General features: G+C 41.0%; 1 protein-coding gene across 2 annotated transcripts in view; it reads right to left on the bottom strand.

Moving 5' to 3' along the window:
* Nucleotides 1-15,542, bottom strand: part of PCNX2 (pecanex 2) — a 311,506-nt gene extending 295,964 nt beyond the window's left edge. For both annotated transcript variants that reach the window (XM_012104979.5, XM_060406546.1), the window contains exon 1: nucleotides 15,317-15,542. In XM_012104979.5, coding sequence (XP_011960369.3) covers nucleotides 15,317-15,469 — 153 coding nt within the window. In that variant the 5' untranslated portion in view covers nucleotides 15,470-15,542. The remainder of the gene's footprint in view (nucleotides 1-15,316) is intronic.
* Nucleotides 15,543-16,177: the final 635 nt, after the last annotated feature.

The following is a 16,177-nucleotide window of genomic DNA, read 5'->3' on the forward strand; positions in this document are numbered from 1 at the left end:
TACATATAGCCTTCTGAATTTCTGAGAATGGTTGTTTAAAGTATATTAGGTATTACCTTTTAAATCTTTGCAACCCAGATATGCCAAAATCACATTATTTTAATATTTACTTTTCTTAGATTATTACTAAAATAACCATTCATGTGTTTATTGAAAACATACATATGTATATATATTTCTCTGTCAGTTGTCTATTTTTGTCCCTTTTCAAGGTATTTACATTTTTATCATTGATTCTTAATTATTCATTCAAAGATGGTCATTTCCATGAGGACAAGACCAGGTCTGTCTTGTTCTACATCATTCTTTCAACACCTAGCCTGGTATGTAGCAAATAGGTGTTCAAAAATCTTGGTGAATAAATAAATATTTAGGATAGTTACATGTTGTCATTTTTCTCCATTTAATAATTTTACAACCTTGGAGAAGCTACTCAGTTCAGTACAGTTCAGTTGCTCAGTCATGTCCAACTCTTTGCAACCCCATGAATCGCAGCATGCCAGGCCTCCCTGTCCATCACCAACTCCAGGAGTCCACCCAAACCCACGTCCATTGAGTCGGTGATGCCATCCAGCCATCTCATCCTCTGTTGTCCTCTTCTCCCCCTGCCTTCAATATTTCCCAGCATCAGGGTCTTTTCAAATGGGTCAGCTCGCCGCATCAGGTGACCAAAGTATTGGAGTTTCAGCTTCAACATCAGTTCTTCCAAAGAACACTCAGGACTGATCTCCTTTAAGATGGACTGGTTGGATCTCCTTGCAGTTCAAGGGACTCTCAAGAGTCTGCAACACCACAGCTCAAAAGCATCAATTCTTCAGCGCTCAGCTTTCTTCACAGTCCAACTCTCACATCCATACATGACCACAGGAAAACCACAGCCTTGACTAGACAGACCTTTGTTGACAAAGTAATGTCTCTGCTTTTTAATATGCTGTCTAGGTTGGTCATAACTTTCCTTCCAAGGAGTAAGCGTCTTTTAATTTCATGGTTGCAATCACCATCTGCAGTTATTTTGGAGCCCCCCCACCCCCCCGCCCAAGATAAAGTCAGCCACTGTTTCCACTATTTCCCCATCTATTTGCCATGAAGTGATGGGACCAGATGCCATGATCTTCGTTTTCTGAATGTTGAGCTTTAAGCCAACTTTTTCACTCTCCTCTTTCACTTTCATCAAGAGGCTCTTTAGTTCTTCTTCACTTTCTGCCATAAGGGTGGTGTCATCTGCATATCTGAGGTTATTGAGATTTCTCCCGGCAATCTATTGAGCCTTCATAAATACCTATTTCTGCTGTGAAATGGGAATAATAGCTCCTAACAGGATTGTTAACTATTGTACTAATATATTTTCTGGTACTTAAGCACCCAAATGCTCGAGTCGCTTATCACCATCACCATCATCATCATCTATGCACCATTCATCAATGCCATGGAATAATAAATTCAGATGCAGTGTTTTGAAGTGAGTAAAGAGCTACAGAGCAAATGTTTTTATTGCTTGCCTAGACAGTGAGAAATGTTAATATATAATCAGAAAAAAATAATTATGAAATAAGCCCAGCAGCTTTCTTGGTAAAATATTTGTTTCAGGGATGCTTCTTATTTTCTGATTTTTATTCCTCCCTGATTAAGTATTGCATTGTAATCTTTTTTTCTTTTAAACTTTTAAATTTATACTGGAGTATATAGCCTGTTAACAGTGTTTCGACAGTTTCAGGTGGACTGCAAAGGGACTCAGTCATACATATACATGTATCCATTCTCCTTCAAACTCCCCTCCCATCCAGGCTGCCACATGCAAAGTTCCCTATACAATAGGACCTTGTCAGTTATCCATTTTAAATATAGCACTGTGTACATGTTTATCCCAAACTCCCTAACTATCCCTTCCCCCATCCTTATCATATGACATTCCTCATATGTTGAATCTAAAAAGAAATTATACTAATGAACTTATTTACAAAACAGAAACAGACTCACAGATCTCAAGTTATAGTCTTTAAAGAAAGAATAAGTTATCAAAAGATTAGGAATACCAGTAGGAAATAAGTATTAGCTCTCTTAATTTTCTTTTGAGATGATAAAGATTTGGAAAAAGGAATTAAATATACATATAACCCAAAATAAAATATTCCCAAGGTCCCTCACAGTCCCAATATTTCTATATTTGTTTTTTGTGTTTAAGATCACCCAAAATCAATAAATGAAGTAAACTCAGTCAATGGTCTTTTCATTTTAAATCCAAGTTTCCTATGATGGGGAAAAGATTGTATTTATTACATAAATGACATAAATATTCTCTTTTGTTGCCATCTAAGTAGTAAAAAAAAAGGTTGTCACAAAAACAACAGCATAATTTGAACTTTAAGGCAATTCAATACTAGGAGTAACACTTTGGTTTTCAAGCTCCATTTTTAATGATCTGGATCCAGGCCACCACATCACAGTAGGTATACTGAAATGCAACTGACCACAGACACTCTTCCAAAACTGTGAATTCCTATATGAGTTAGATTTCATTAATGAGAAGAGTGATTTGATTATCCACTGTGTATGAAGCAGCTCTCCAGGAACCACGGGGGAATTCAAATCGCATCCTCATCCTCAAGATTCCTCCAAACTTGGGGGGAGGATAGGTCTCCCTTGACTCCACGTCTCTCTCTATATATTGTACTACACTATTTCTCACTCTCTGCTGAAAGCATGGTCTTTCCCACCTGTCTTCACTTCTTCATCTCCCATTGCTTCTTAAACCCATAGCAATCAGACTGCTACTCCGCAGTACTCCACTGAAAATGTTCTTGTCAACATCTCTAAAAACAACAATTTAATCCAATTTTCTAAGCAGCACTCAACACAGTTGCTTACGTTTTGCAATGTTCTCGTTCTACTTCTAAGAGGTCACACTCCTAGCTTTCCCCTGTCTCACTCACACCTCCTCTTTGCTTTACATCTGAGTCTACAGCTCCTGGGGCCTCTTCTCTCTTCCTACATGTTCTCATTCAGTCCCTTGGCATCAATATAATCTCTATAATTGATGATTTTCTCATCCATATCTCTAGCTTAGATTGCTTTTCTAAGCTCCCCACAGCTATATCCAACTACCTAGTCAATAATTTCTCTACCTTGATATTTAAAAGGAAAGTCCGAGCTAACACGTCTAAAATCAGGTGTTTGGTTTCACATCCTTTCTCACCACTGTCTTGTCCTACCTATCATTTCCCATCTCAGTCAATGGTACCCGGTATACCCATTGCTCAAACCAATTAACTGGGCATCCCCCTTGATTTCTACCTTTATACTTGTTTCTCCACCCCAAAAGTGAATGCATCACTAAATCTTATCAAACTAGACCACATTTATCCATCTTTACTGCCAACATTCTCTCTGGGCTAGACTAGTGAAAACAGCCTCCAAACCTCCCACAGCTATCTTGTTGCTTCCCGAATCTAATTTTCACTCAAGAGCCAGAGACATTTTTTGATAAAGTAAAATGGCATATCTTTTTAATGTGTTTTTTAACTTGTTCTATACCTCTCAAAATTATTAAATCAACAAGGATGGAGGAAAAAAATTAGAATTAATCACAGATGAGCTTAATCGTATATCAAGTTGATAGCATAACCATAAAAACAAATCAAAAAATAAAAATAAAGAATTAATCCCATACAAATATTGAATTACAACGTTGTAAACCTGAAACTAATGTGACATTATATGTCAATTATATCTCAATAAAATTGTTTAAAGAATTAATCCAAGTAACTTTAGAAAACAGTACTCTCACAGCACATTATCGATGTGTTCTTAAAGTAATAACAACAATAGTAATAATAATAAAAATCACAAAACACTCATGAACTTAACAAAAAGATTTTGTTTTGGTAGAGGTATGCTGCTGCTGCTGCTGCTAAGTCACTTCAGTCGTGTCCGACTCTGCAGCCCCACAGACGGCAGCCCAACCGGGCTCCTCGTCCGTGGGATTCTCCAGGCAAGAACACTGGAGTGGGTTTCCATTTCCTTCTCCAATGCATGGAAGTGAAAAATGAAAGTGAAGTTGCTCAGTCATGTCTGACTCTTTGCGACCCCATGGACTGCAGCCTACCAGGCTCCTCCATCCATGGGATTTTCCAGGCAAGAGTACTGGAGTGGGGTTATAGGAGTGTATATATATGTATAATGGTGTATTACTCACCCAGAAAAAGAAAGAAATTCTGCCATTTGCAATAACATAGACGAACTTAAGAGTATACTGTGTTTAGCGAAGTAAGTCAAAGAAATACAAATACTGTATTATGTCACCTATATGTGGAATCTAAAAAATAAACCAGATGAATGGATAGAGCAAAGCAAAAACAAACTCACAGACAGACAGAACAAACTAGTAGCTACCAGCGAGGAGAGGGAAAGAGGAAGGGCAATATAGGGGTATGGAACTGAGAGGCACAAGCTACTGTACATAAAACAGATAAACAACAAGGATATATTATACAGCACAGGGAATTATAGCCATTATTTTGTAGTAACTTTTAATGGAAGGTAATCTGTAAAAATACTGAATCACTATGCTATATACCTGAAACTAAAGTAAAATTATAAATCAACTATACTTATTGCTTTTAAAATCTAGTTTAAATAAGTAAAATATTTAATTAAAAAAATAATGATGGTAAGAATAAATTATATCCATTGAATAAAAAAAAATTATGAGACCACACTAATAAGCATGACAATATTATAGGGCAGAGGGAAAAAGAAAGCCTTTCTTCACAGAAGAATACCTAACCAATAAATAGAAAATCACCATTTTGCAGCCATCATTAAGGTAATTATCTTAGCCAAGCATCATTAATTTATGGTACAATAATGAATGAAAATTTTGAGGGGTGACATGTGGGGGCTTCCCTGGTAACTCAGGAGGTAAAGAATCCGCCTACAATGCAGGAGACCTGGATTCAATTCTTGGGTTGGGAAGATCCCCTGGAGAAGGGAATGGCAACCCACTCCAGCATTCTTGCCTGGAGAATCCCATGGACAGAGGAGCCTGGCGGGCTACTTGTCGGACACGACTGAGTGACTTTCACTCTGACTTTATAATAACATGTACAATCTCTAGGTTTCCTCTCCCAGATTACTTGTTAAATACAAGGGGAAACCAGGTGGGTACCTTTACAACAAAGAAATCTGACCAACACCGTCTTTACCAATGACCAAACTTAACAGCACTAACAATGGGGGAGAAGACATTGGGTGGCCCTGATATGATCAGGACAAGACACATCACTTAGTATTCATTCCAAAACATGCATAATCACACATCTAATCACACGGATGCAATAAAAAAGGATCAAAATTGTGGGACATTCTGCAAAACGCCTTTCACTGGCATAAAAGCAAAAATGAAGAAAAAAGACTTGAAGAACATGTTCTAGAACAAAGGACAGAGACAGCACAACTAGAAACACTGCAATCCTTGACTGAAACTCAAATCCAGGAAAACAAAACCAAAATCCCAGCAAGGCAGGACACTATTGGCATAACTATGAAATTTGCGTGAGAACTATATATCTGACAAGGCATTATATCAATGGTTATGAGTGCGACAATTATATGACAGAATTTTTTTTCCTTAAGAGATGCCTGACGAAGTTTCTAGAGGGAAGTGTCTTGATGTCTGTAATTTATTCTCAAATGATTCAGCAGATTTTAAACTATATAACCATGAGAGTGATGACGTTAACGTGGCAGAACACTGAGAACCGGTGACTCAAAATGAAGGGCATATAGTATTCACATTCATTGTGCTATACCTGTAACTCTTCCGTAGATGAGGGATTTTTCAAAAATAAAAATCAGGGGATAAAAACCAATATCCTACCTCAAAGTTGACTGAAAAATAACTCATCACTGTATCTCACCATGCTGAGGAATAATCTCATGGTCTACTATCTTGGTTTGACTAGCTCTTAATCACTCAACAGACTCCAGATTAGAAATTCTTTCCTTTGCAAAGCCCTTCTAAACACCAAAACCAGAAAGAGGCCTTCCATCTTTACTGTAAAGGGTCTTGTACTTCCCTTGAAATAAGTTATCATTGTGTTATTTATATCTGTTTATCTTTACCTGTTAACAAGGAGAGATACCAATGTATCATTAGCCTGTTGTTTCCCCAATATCCAGCTGAACACTTGGCACTTTGATGTAGTAGGCATAGGTCCAACAAATAGGTCCAGTTCTTTTGGGGACACACAGTAGGACTGTACTTTCCACTGCCCTTGGAGTACAGGAAAGTCCTGATGAAAAAAAGTCTGAGTGCAATGGGCATGTAGCCTAGAAATCTACATGCCTGTGATAAGCAGGACCCCCTCCTAACCATGCTCTCCATTCCCAACTAACCATGTTGGACATACAATACAAATTTTTTAAAAATGGTAAAACCAGGGAGATTTTGAGGTTGTTACATCAGCACTTATCAGCATATCCTGACTGTTATCTACATGCTCAAATACTGAAAGAAACAATTGAAATAGACAATGTTAAATATCATCTGAAAAACTTAAAATAATCTTCACAGTTTAAGTCTCTCAGTCATGTCTGACTCTTTGCGACCCCATGGACGTGCCAGGCTCCTCTGTCCACGGAATACTCCAACCAAGAATCCTGGAGTGGGTAGCCATTTCCTTCTCCAGGGGATCGTCCCAAACCAGGAATCACACCAGGTCTCCTGCACCATCGTCAGATTCTTTACCATCTGAGCCATCAGCCGAAGCTCTAGTCTTCGTAGGGGACAGGTCAAATAAATCACTCTTTACTCACATAGTGGCATACCATGCTGACATTAAAAATAATGAAGTAGCTCTTCATGGAATGCTGTCAAAAATAAAGTGGAAAAGGTAAAGTGGAAGAAACAAGATGTAGTACAGATAAATGGCTGCACACCAAATAGTTGTGTGGAAGTGCTGACTAAAGAGCCAAGGTAGGATAGATATCAGATTCCAGGACAGCTTCTGGAACAAAGCACATCCAGAAACTTTCTAAATAGGTGATGACAATGAGCAAGATGACCCTAAAATCCCTCACCCAAAGTGAGGATGTAATGGAGTCCAGAATGAGAGGACTCATGAAGATTGTTGGAGGGCCCCATTGGTACTCAGTGAGTGCTGTGTATCTCTCCCGCACAACCAGGAGAAAGGCTTTGGTGGGACCACTCAGAGTCTTATCATGGTCCTGACAATTAGGGCAGGAAGTATGATGCCTGATTTTTCCCAGAAGAACTAGAAGATGAGAGACTGGCTGGCTAGTTGCTCTGATGGAGGGATGAAGGAGAAGTTGATATGTTGGGGTTTGGTTGCCCTCCCAGTCTGTTCATGGAGAGAATATGTGAGTATTTGCATAGACTGTGTGTGCAAATGACTTCAGGGTTTGCTTTAGAAGTTCAGAGGGGCCGTGGACCAAAAGAAATCTGGGGTGGACTGCCACGTGCCAAAGAACTGTGGAAGGAGTAAGCAACCAGGCAGAACAGAGATACAGCAACCCTCCTCAAGGAAACTGTGGGTAGGAGAAACCTGGCAAGGAGAACAGGATCTCTACAGGACATATGGAAGGACCTCACTGGAGAGAGTCAGCTGCAAATGCGAGCCATGTCTCAAAAGCTGACAGCCAGATTACCACCGCACTGGTTAACAAAGAACTTTCCTACTCTTCGATGCCAAAGGCATTAGAACATCAGCCAATGTGTGAGAAAGAAAAGTGAAAAAAGACCAGGCCACCCTCACATCACTGAAGCCTGGCATCACCATATGGAATTGGACCAGCTGAAATCCCAATCAAATCTGTGTTTTGTTACTTAAAGCAACTATAAGGCCTTGTATTATCTGTGACCTGAAGTCACAGGCCTTGTACATTTTTATCTAAGAGTAGAGAAAGAACTCTCTACAGAGCAAATTAAAAGGAGAGTGGATGACAAAGAAGGCTGCTTTGGGATTAAACCTCAGAATCCCAAAGTCAAACTCAGTCACATGTGACCAAATGTCACTTGGAAGAACACACAAGAGACAGTATATGGTAGCTGCCTCTCAAAAAACGTACTGGAGACAAGTGTGGGAGGGAAGGTAACTTTCCCTACACAGTCCTTTGCACATACTCAGTGGTTGGATCTCTTCATGCCAAAGTGCAAAAAAATAGATCCCCTGTTGGAAAATATTCTGCACAGTGTCATGAAGAGATCCAGACACTAAGCATGTGCAAAGGACTATGGAGGAAAAGTTAACTTGTGAAATTACCTGGATTAGAGGTGGTATGGCTGAGTAGGTACCAACTCCAGCTGCTGGGCTCTAATTCTGGTTAGGTCACAACTAGCCATGTATTGTGAAACTTCTTAACCAACCTCTCCATGCCAGTTTCATCAACTGTAAAGTGGGAATAATGACAATGGCTCTCTGGTTTACTGAGAGGAGGAAATGTTTTAGTTCACGCAGAGCTCTTCCAACAGTGCCAGTCTATATGTGCTCAAAGAGTGCTGGCTGTTACTATTACCTATAATAACAGTAATGTTAAAGGTGAGAAATCCATCAGAAAAAAAGGAAAATTTTTGAATATCATTAAGAATTAGTCCATTTTTTGGTACAGATACATCTATTTGCAGGTCAGGAATAGAGACATCAAGGCTGTATACTGTCACCCTGCTTATTTAACTTATGTGCAGAGTACATCATGAGAAACGCTGGGCTGGAGGAAGCACAAGGTGGAATCAAGATTGCCGGGAGAAATATCAATAACCTCAGATATGCAGATGACACCATCTTTATAGCAGAAAGTGAAGAAGAACTAAAGAGCTTCTTGATGAAAGTGAAAGAGGAGAGTGAAAAAGTTGGCTTAAAGCTCAACATTCAGAAAACTAAGAACATGGCATCCAGTCCCATCACTTCATAGCAAATAGATGGGGAAATAGTGGAAACAGTGGCTGACTTTATTTTTCTGGGCTCCAAAATCACTGCAGATGGTGATTGCAGCCATGAAATTAAAAGATACTTACTCCTTAGAAGGAAAGTTATGATCAACCTAGACAGCATATTAAAAAGCAGAGACATTACTTTGTCCCACAAAGGTCCATCTAGTCAAGGCTATGGCTTTTCCAGTGGTCATGTATGGATGTGAGAGTTGGACTATAAAGAAAGTTGAGCACAGAAGAATTGATGCTTTTGAACTGTGGTGTTGGAGATTCTTGAGAGTCCCTTGGACTGCAAGGAGATCCAACCAGTCCATTGTGAAGGAGATCAGCCCTGGGTGTTCATTGGAAGGACTGATGTTGAAGCTTTGGCCACCTGATGCGGAGAGCTGACTCATTTGAAAAGACCCTGATGCTGGGAAAGATTGAAGGCAGGAGGAGAAAGAGACACCAGAGGATGAGATGGCTGGATGGCATCACTGACTCAATGGACATGGGTTTGAGCGGACTGCAGGAGTTGGTGATGGACAGGGAGGCCTGGCATGCTGCGGTTCATGGGGTCGCAAAGAGTCAGACACGACTGGGCAACTGAATTGAAATGAACTGAATAGAGACACAGATGTAGAGATGGAGGGTGGGAGAAGAGGAGGCTAGGACAATTGGGAGAGTAGGACTGACACATATATACTACCATGTGTAAAGCAGAGAGCTAGTGGGAACCTGCGGTACTGTACACAGAGCTCAGCTTGGTGCTCTGTGACGACCTAGAGGGGTGGGATGGGGGGTTGGCAGGGAGCTCAAGAGGGGGTCTATGTGTGTACATATATCACTGTTGTACAGCAGAAACCAACACAACATTGTAAAGCAATTATATTCCAATAAGAAATTAAGTTAAATTAAAATTTTAAAAAAGAACTAGTTCATTTTTTTTCTTCTGTAGGATGTAGAAAAGAGATTTAGAGTAGAAAAAAAAAATGACAAGAAAGTTGGTTTAACTGTAAAAGGAATAATCTGAGATACCAACTGGTTAAAATCAGAAAACAATAAAAAAAATAAAAAATAAAAAAAAAGAAAACAATAATCTCCTGATACATATCACCTTCCATGCAAAAGAAATCACCCCAAGGGTATTAAGTAAAGTATTAAACATTACAATTGGAAAAATAACAATATGTCTACAGAGAGTGGCATCCAAATAGAACTAGTCACTAATTGGGAGAAAGGGAAGTGCAGGTGGGGTTGGGGACATAATAAATTTTACCACCAGAAAATTAGTCGTGATCTTGCAATATTTGAAAGAAAGAAAAGTGAGGAACAATACTCTTTTGGAAAGTGCTGCAGAGGCCGACATCCTAGAACACGGCAGGTGCTTTTTTTTTAATCACAGACACAAAAACCCAAGTGGCTGGCAGACGTTCATGTGTCTAAATGGCAGAAGATGAGGGAGAGCAGAAGGAAGTTTGGAGAAGGCAGCAAGGTCACCCAAGAAACGCCATATTAACTTGAAAAGATTGAAGACAGCCCTAGGATGCCCAACAGAGAGGGACATCTCTGGCAAAAGTGCTTGCACCAGGAAAGCAAAGTCCCCAGGGAGCAAAGCTCTTTGCACACACAGTCCAAACAATGATCTGGAGTGGCAACATTTTTTAAGACAACTGCAAGGGATGGCATTCGGCCCGAGTCTAGAAGGCTCGGATCTGCACTTCTTTGGAAGCCCAAGGCCCAGAGAAGATTGCCTTCAAGCATCCCTCAACCTCAAACTGATTTTGTTTCAGGCAGCTGAGGGGAGGAAGAAAGAAGTTCAGACACGCAAGTGGATTATGGGAAAGTGTAAAGCATCAAGCATCTCAATGGGAGTATAAATAAAGTCACCAGAAGTAGAAGCACGAGAAAACAGCTTCTACAAATCAAAGAAGACCAAGTATGAACCATGTGATTCAACAGCAGAAAAAGCCTTTCTCATGAAGAAGCTGAATATGAGCGCTAGGACTGACCAGGGTGAGAGGTACCCTCTGAGACCAGCAGTGTACCAAGCAGTCCAACAACGTACCAACAATCAAGTGGACCGGCCAGGCCTGTCGTGTCAGAGTGAGCAGGCTGCGTACTGTACAAAGGCCTCCAGCTGACAGGGTTAAATGGTGACTGAAGTGCAGCCCCCGGGTCCAGAGCCAGGAAAGGGTGTCTTTTTGGACAGACCGCGTTTCCGTAATTCACATAAAGGCATCTTCTGTGTTAGAAGCAGGAGCAAAAGGGGGTAGCCAAAGAAATACAGAACCTAAGGGAAAATAGTTATGTACCCAAATTGGGGGTGGTCACAGACCGTGATAGAAGGGTTACCATCTGGGTGTGACAATGACGACCACTGTACACGGACTACCCACTGTATGTCTGGGGCGACACAGCCCCTGACAATATCCACTTTATGATCATTACAGCAGTTAGAAACGAAGTGGTGTTTATCCAAGCAAGCAGTCTTCAAGTTTAAATTAAAAAGCAGACCTGGAAAGAGAGTGCCTGCGTGCTAAGTCAGCTCAGCGTGTCCAACTCTGTGCGACCCCGTGGACTGTAGCCCGCCAGCTTCCTCTGTCCGTGGGAGTCTCCAGGCAAGAGTACTTGCAGGCAGCGGGTAGCCATGCCCTCCTCCAGGGGCTCTTCCCAACCCAGAGATCAAACCCACGTCTTATGTCTCCTGCATTGGCAGGCGGCTTTGGTACCACTAGTGCCACCGGGCAAGCCAAGTACGTCTGGCTAAAAGACAAAAAAAACTGAGGGAAAATAAAGCCACAACCATAAAATAAAGAATAAAAATATATAATGCCTTATATGAGGTCTTGAAGAATGTAAAGTTTCCACCCCACTTTTTCCTGTATTCCGGTTGACCTTACCACCTCCCAGATGCTCAGAACTTCACTTGAGGACGGGTCACTGCTTCAGGGAGTTCAAATTCTCTCCTGTATATCAGTATATCAAGTCAGGTAACACAGTGCTATGACAAGGCCAAAGACTTGGAGAGAACAGGACCTCAGCTAAAATTCTGAATTTTACTACCAATTATCTAGATGGCCTTGGGCAAGTAACCTGTGCCCTCTGGATCTCAGTGGCTTAATCTAAAAAAAAAAAAAAAAAAATCCTCATTTTACAGATGAGAAAACTGAGACCCAGAGACGTGAAGAGACTTGCACAAAATCACACAATTGATAAGCAATAGGGCAAGGACATCTTCTGACACTAGTTTGGTGCTGCCAGAACTTATTGTGGGTCAGAATCATGCCCAGGGTGTTCCCATTTTAAAGCTCTACATGAATCTTCAAAGAATAAATATAAGAACACATGTAATAAATGAGAAACCAAACATCTCTGACGACAAATGGATCTTTTGGCTTGCCCAAACTAAAATTACGCTGATAATAAATCAAAGTAAAGCTCTTTTTAAACGCTCTAAAATGACCTTTGTTTTTAGGTATGTATTTTGAGCATTTCTTGAAAATATATAGTTCATGAATGCTAATAAATAGCCTATTTTCCACCTAGACCTAAATAAATGCTAGGGCTTAGAGATCAGTTTGCTTTGATAAATAATAACAAAAACTGTATTTACCTATTCAAAGTCCCCATTAAATTAAAGGGTGGATTCTTCTTACAGAGCAACTGTCTTGACTAAGCTTGTTTAAACAAATTGTGAGAAGTCCAGAAACGTTCAGTTTCGCTTAAATAACAGAACTTTATATGTCCCTGCTGTCAGCAAGCAGCCAGGGATCTTTCTGGACTAAGCTCTCATAAATGGAACAAACAGAGAAGGATAGTGACAATCTCAGGCAGCACTGAAGTGCAGAAAAATATATTTAGGCATCAAAACCCAGAGAACAGAATCCTCCACTGGGGAAAAAGGATCTTTCATTTCTAAATTAATTTTCAGAAAACCAGAGCAAGAAAAGGACTACCTGCACTTTTTTCAATAAGATAGGCTATCATTCTTATTAGAAAACAGCAATATAGTGAATGCACTCACATTAAATGATTCTGTAATGATTAAAAGCACAATGCACAAAGATATAAAAATTTCAGTATAACTGGTTTGATCCAGAAAACCCGATACAAAAGTATTTAAGGTATCACTTTTTTGATTTCTAAACTCTTGAAATTTAGCCAAAACTTACTTTGAAATATCATTAAAGAGAAATTTAGCTAAGGACAGTTTCTTATTCACAAATATAAAGTAGAAATCAAGCTACTCAATGAAGCATAATTCGGTAGAAATTAAGGGTTCTGATCATACGCATACATCAAATCTTAAAAGGAGTTATGCAAAAAGGAGCCCATTCATTAAAAAAAAGTCTGCAGGAATTATATTAAACATTAATTTGGTTGTTGCTGAGAAGTGGGATTAGAAGTGAAGTATGTATTGCTTTCATTATCAGGAAATGCTCAGAATGTGCTGTGAGAAAGACAACCTAATACTGACTGGAACAGAAGGACAGGAAGGTTGATTTTATTTCCACCAGTTTATTATGTATGAGATCACTGTTAATCAAAAACAGGGCACTCTGCTAGGTACAACAAGGAAAACCAAGATGAATTGACAAAATCAAAACCCATGTCCTCAAAAAGCTCACAATCCATGAGCAGAGCTAAAAAACATGTTCCAACAACTAAGTACAGAATTCAGAATATCCCACAGTACTGACAGTGAATAGAGAATGGTATTAGGGCAGGAGAGAAAAGAAATTAAAAAGAAAAGAAATTAGGTAAGTGGAAACAAGGATACCTAGACAGAAATGGCCATTCCACTGGGTTTTGAAGAATGGACAGATTTTGGCAAGTGAATGATGTGGGAAAAAAACAGTACTGAGAAGTAGTTTGATTCATTCATTCAATCAACTGTTAACTAATTCATTCAGTCCTCTATTCATTAATTCATTCACTCCTCCTATGAACCCTGCAAGGCTGCTGCTATTGGGTACACAAACCAGGAAGCGCAAGCTCACACAACCAGTGAGCAGAAGAACCAGAACTGCACCCAAGTCTGGCTCATTTCTCCCCTGTGCTGCCCCTCTAGGCAAAGAGAAAACATGGGGAACTCTATGCCATGAAAACATGAAGGATAAGGTCACACAAGAAAAGGAAACAAATTTATTAAAGGGTCTCCAAGGATCAGCCATTTTATTAAGTGTTTTTTACATGAAATTTTATTTATTCTTCCCATGAAATGGTCATTATCACATCTATTTTAAGGGTGACAAAGTACGATTTAGATTAAGGCCAAGAACAGGTCAAACAACTAATAAGTAGCCAAACAGAAATTTACACCAGGTCTGCATCTAATCCCAGGTCAAAAGCCAGAAGAATGGATAGCTTTACATGTTGATATAGGCCCCAAAATAACACTGTTTTAGTATTTTTCTCATTTTAAGGATAAAAGTTTTTTAATCAGGTAAAGTAAAAGTAACTTGCTCACAGAACTGGTAAGGAGTGAACCCAGAATTTAATGTAGGCAGCCTGACTTCAGAGCCAGAATTCTGATCCCATGGATAAACTACCACAAAGAGTAAATAGGAAAGAAATCACAGACAACCTCTAATGGCAAAATGGGACTCTGTCAGCCATGCAAACTCATTGAAGATTTTTGCTGTGGAGAACATGATCAAGTTATGTTTAGAAATTAAGTCCTTCAATAGGCATATCAAAATTCAATTCCAAACACATCACACATGACCTAGAGCACCTTACTTGTAGAGCTTTTCAAAGAGGGTTAAACACTGTTTCAATTGGGTTTGTTTACCTATGAAGGTCATCTATGCAGTTATTCAGCAAGCACTCAACTGTGTAACCTCACTAAAGGGTCAAATAAATTACATTAGATTTCTTCATCATTACTTTTTTCTACAGATTTCTTTAGAGTGGTGTGGAAACTGCAAATGGAGTAACTGATCATTGAACCTGCCTTCCCAAAGCAAAACAGGAAAGGGAAGAAAAGGGTAACAGATTAACAAACGAAATAGCTTTGCCTTTAACATTTCATTTGCCTTGTGGCTATCATGCACAGCATCTTATGCTAAATATTGTCCTAAGCTACCCAGCCAAGGGGCCTGGGGCTGTTCACATATAATATCGGTTCTACACTGCACAGTGACAAGCAGAGTCTGACTCATCGGAACAGCTAGCATCAATTCTTAATGACTCCCAGAGCCCCCAAAGTCCTTTCTACTTCTGCCGGGGGAGTCCCTCCCTGATCCTTTCCCTGTACTTTCTCTGTACCAAATTCCTGAAGGCTTTCTCCATTCCAGCTCTTAGGAATCACTGCCAATCCTTTCCATCCTGAAGGCAGATTCGCAGGCTTCCCCAGGGCCTGACTGGCCCCCAACCCCCACTCACCAGGTGCAGAGCCAGGGGCAGAAGGAGCAGGGACAGCCACAGGTAGAGGTGGCAGCTGTTGGTGAACTTGCTCTGATCGGGGTCGTGGTACCAGCCCCCGGTGAGCGCGGCCCACACGCCCTGCCGGAGCAGCTGCAGCACCTGGGACCCCATGCCTGCGCGCCGGGGCCAGCACGCGCCGCGCTGCCCGCTGCCCGGCGCCCGCCACCCGGACGCCCTCAGCTCTAACACGCGGGCCTTCGGGCGGCGTCACCGCCACCTTCCCCGCCCCCGCCCCCTCCAGCTCCTTCCGCCCCACGACCAAAACTCCAGCTGCCTTTCTGCCCGGACCCGCGAATCGCGGCGCCGGAGCCGGCTGCTGCCACCGGGCAGGTGGGCGCCATGTCCGAGGGAGGAAGGATTTTCCCATGGTGCTCAGAGGCGGCTGCTCTGAGGATGCTCCAAAGGCTCCTCCCAGCGCCCGCCCAGAGTCCCTCCATCGCTTTCCCGGTGGCGGGGGAGGGGAGGTGCGCGGTTGCGGCGGGGACAGAGGGTGGGGGGAGAGGCGGGGGAAGAAGAATTTTGGAGCCCCTCCAGCCTCTTTTTTTGCCTCTGCCCACTTTCCCCTCCTTTTCGTCCCCATCTTTCTAATAGGGGATGTGAAAGGCTTAAAAATCAAAGATGTTCTAATGCAGAAGAGATAAACCAGGACAAGTTCCTTTTTTTTGCAGCCTGCACCAAAATAGTTATGTAACTCCAGCTCCTGTCATACATCGCTCAATGTAATTTCTTCCTCTGAGCACTGCCTACACGGTTTCGTTCTCCTTAATTAACCGCTGACCTCAGACGTTCTTTTAGCTAAACTCTACCTCCGCCCTTGAC

Source organism: Ovis aries, chromosome 25 (assembly GCF_016772045.2).
Source record: "Ovis aries strain OAR_USU_Benz2616 breed Rambouillet chromosome 25, ARS-UI_Ramb_v3.0, whole genome shotgun sequence".
NCBI lineage: Eukaryota > Metazoa > Chordata > Mammalia > Artiodactyla > Bovidae > Ovis > Ovis aries.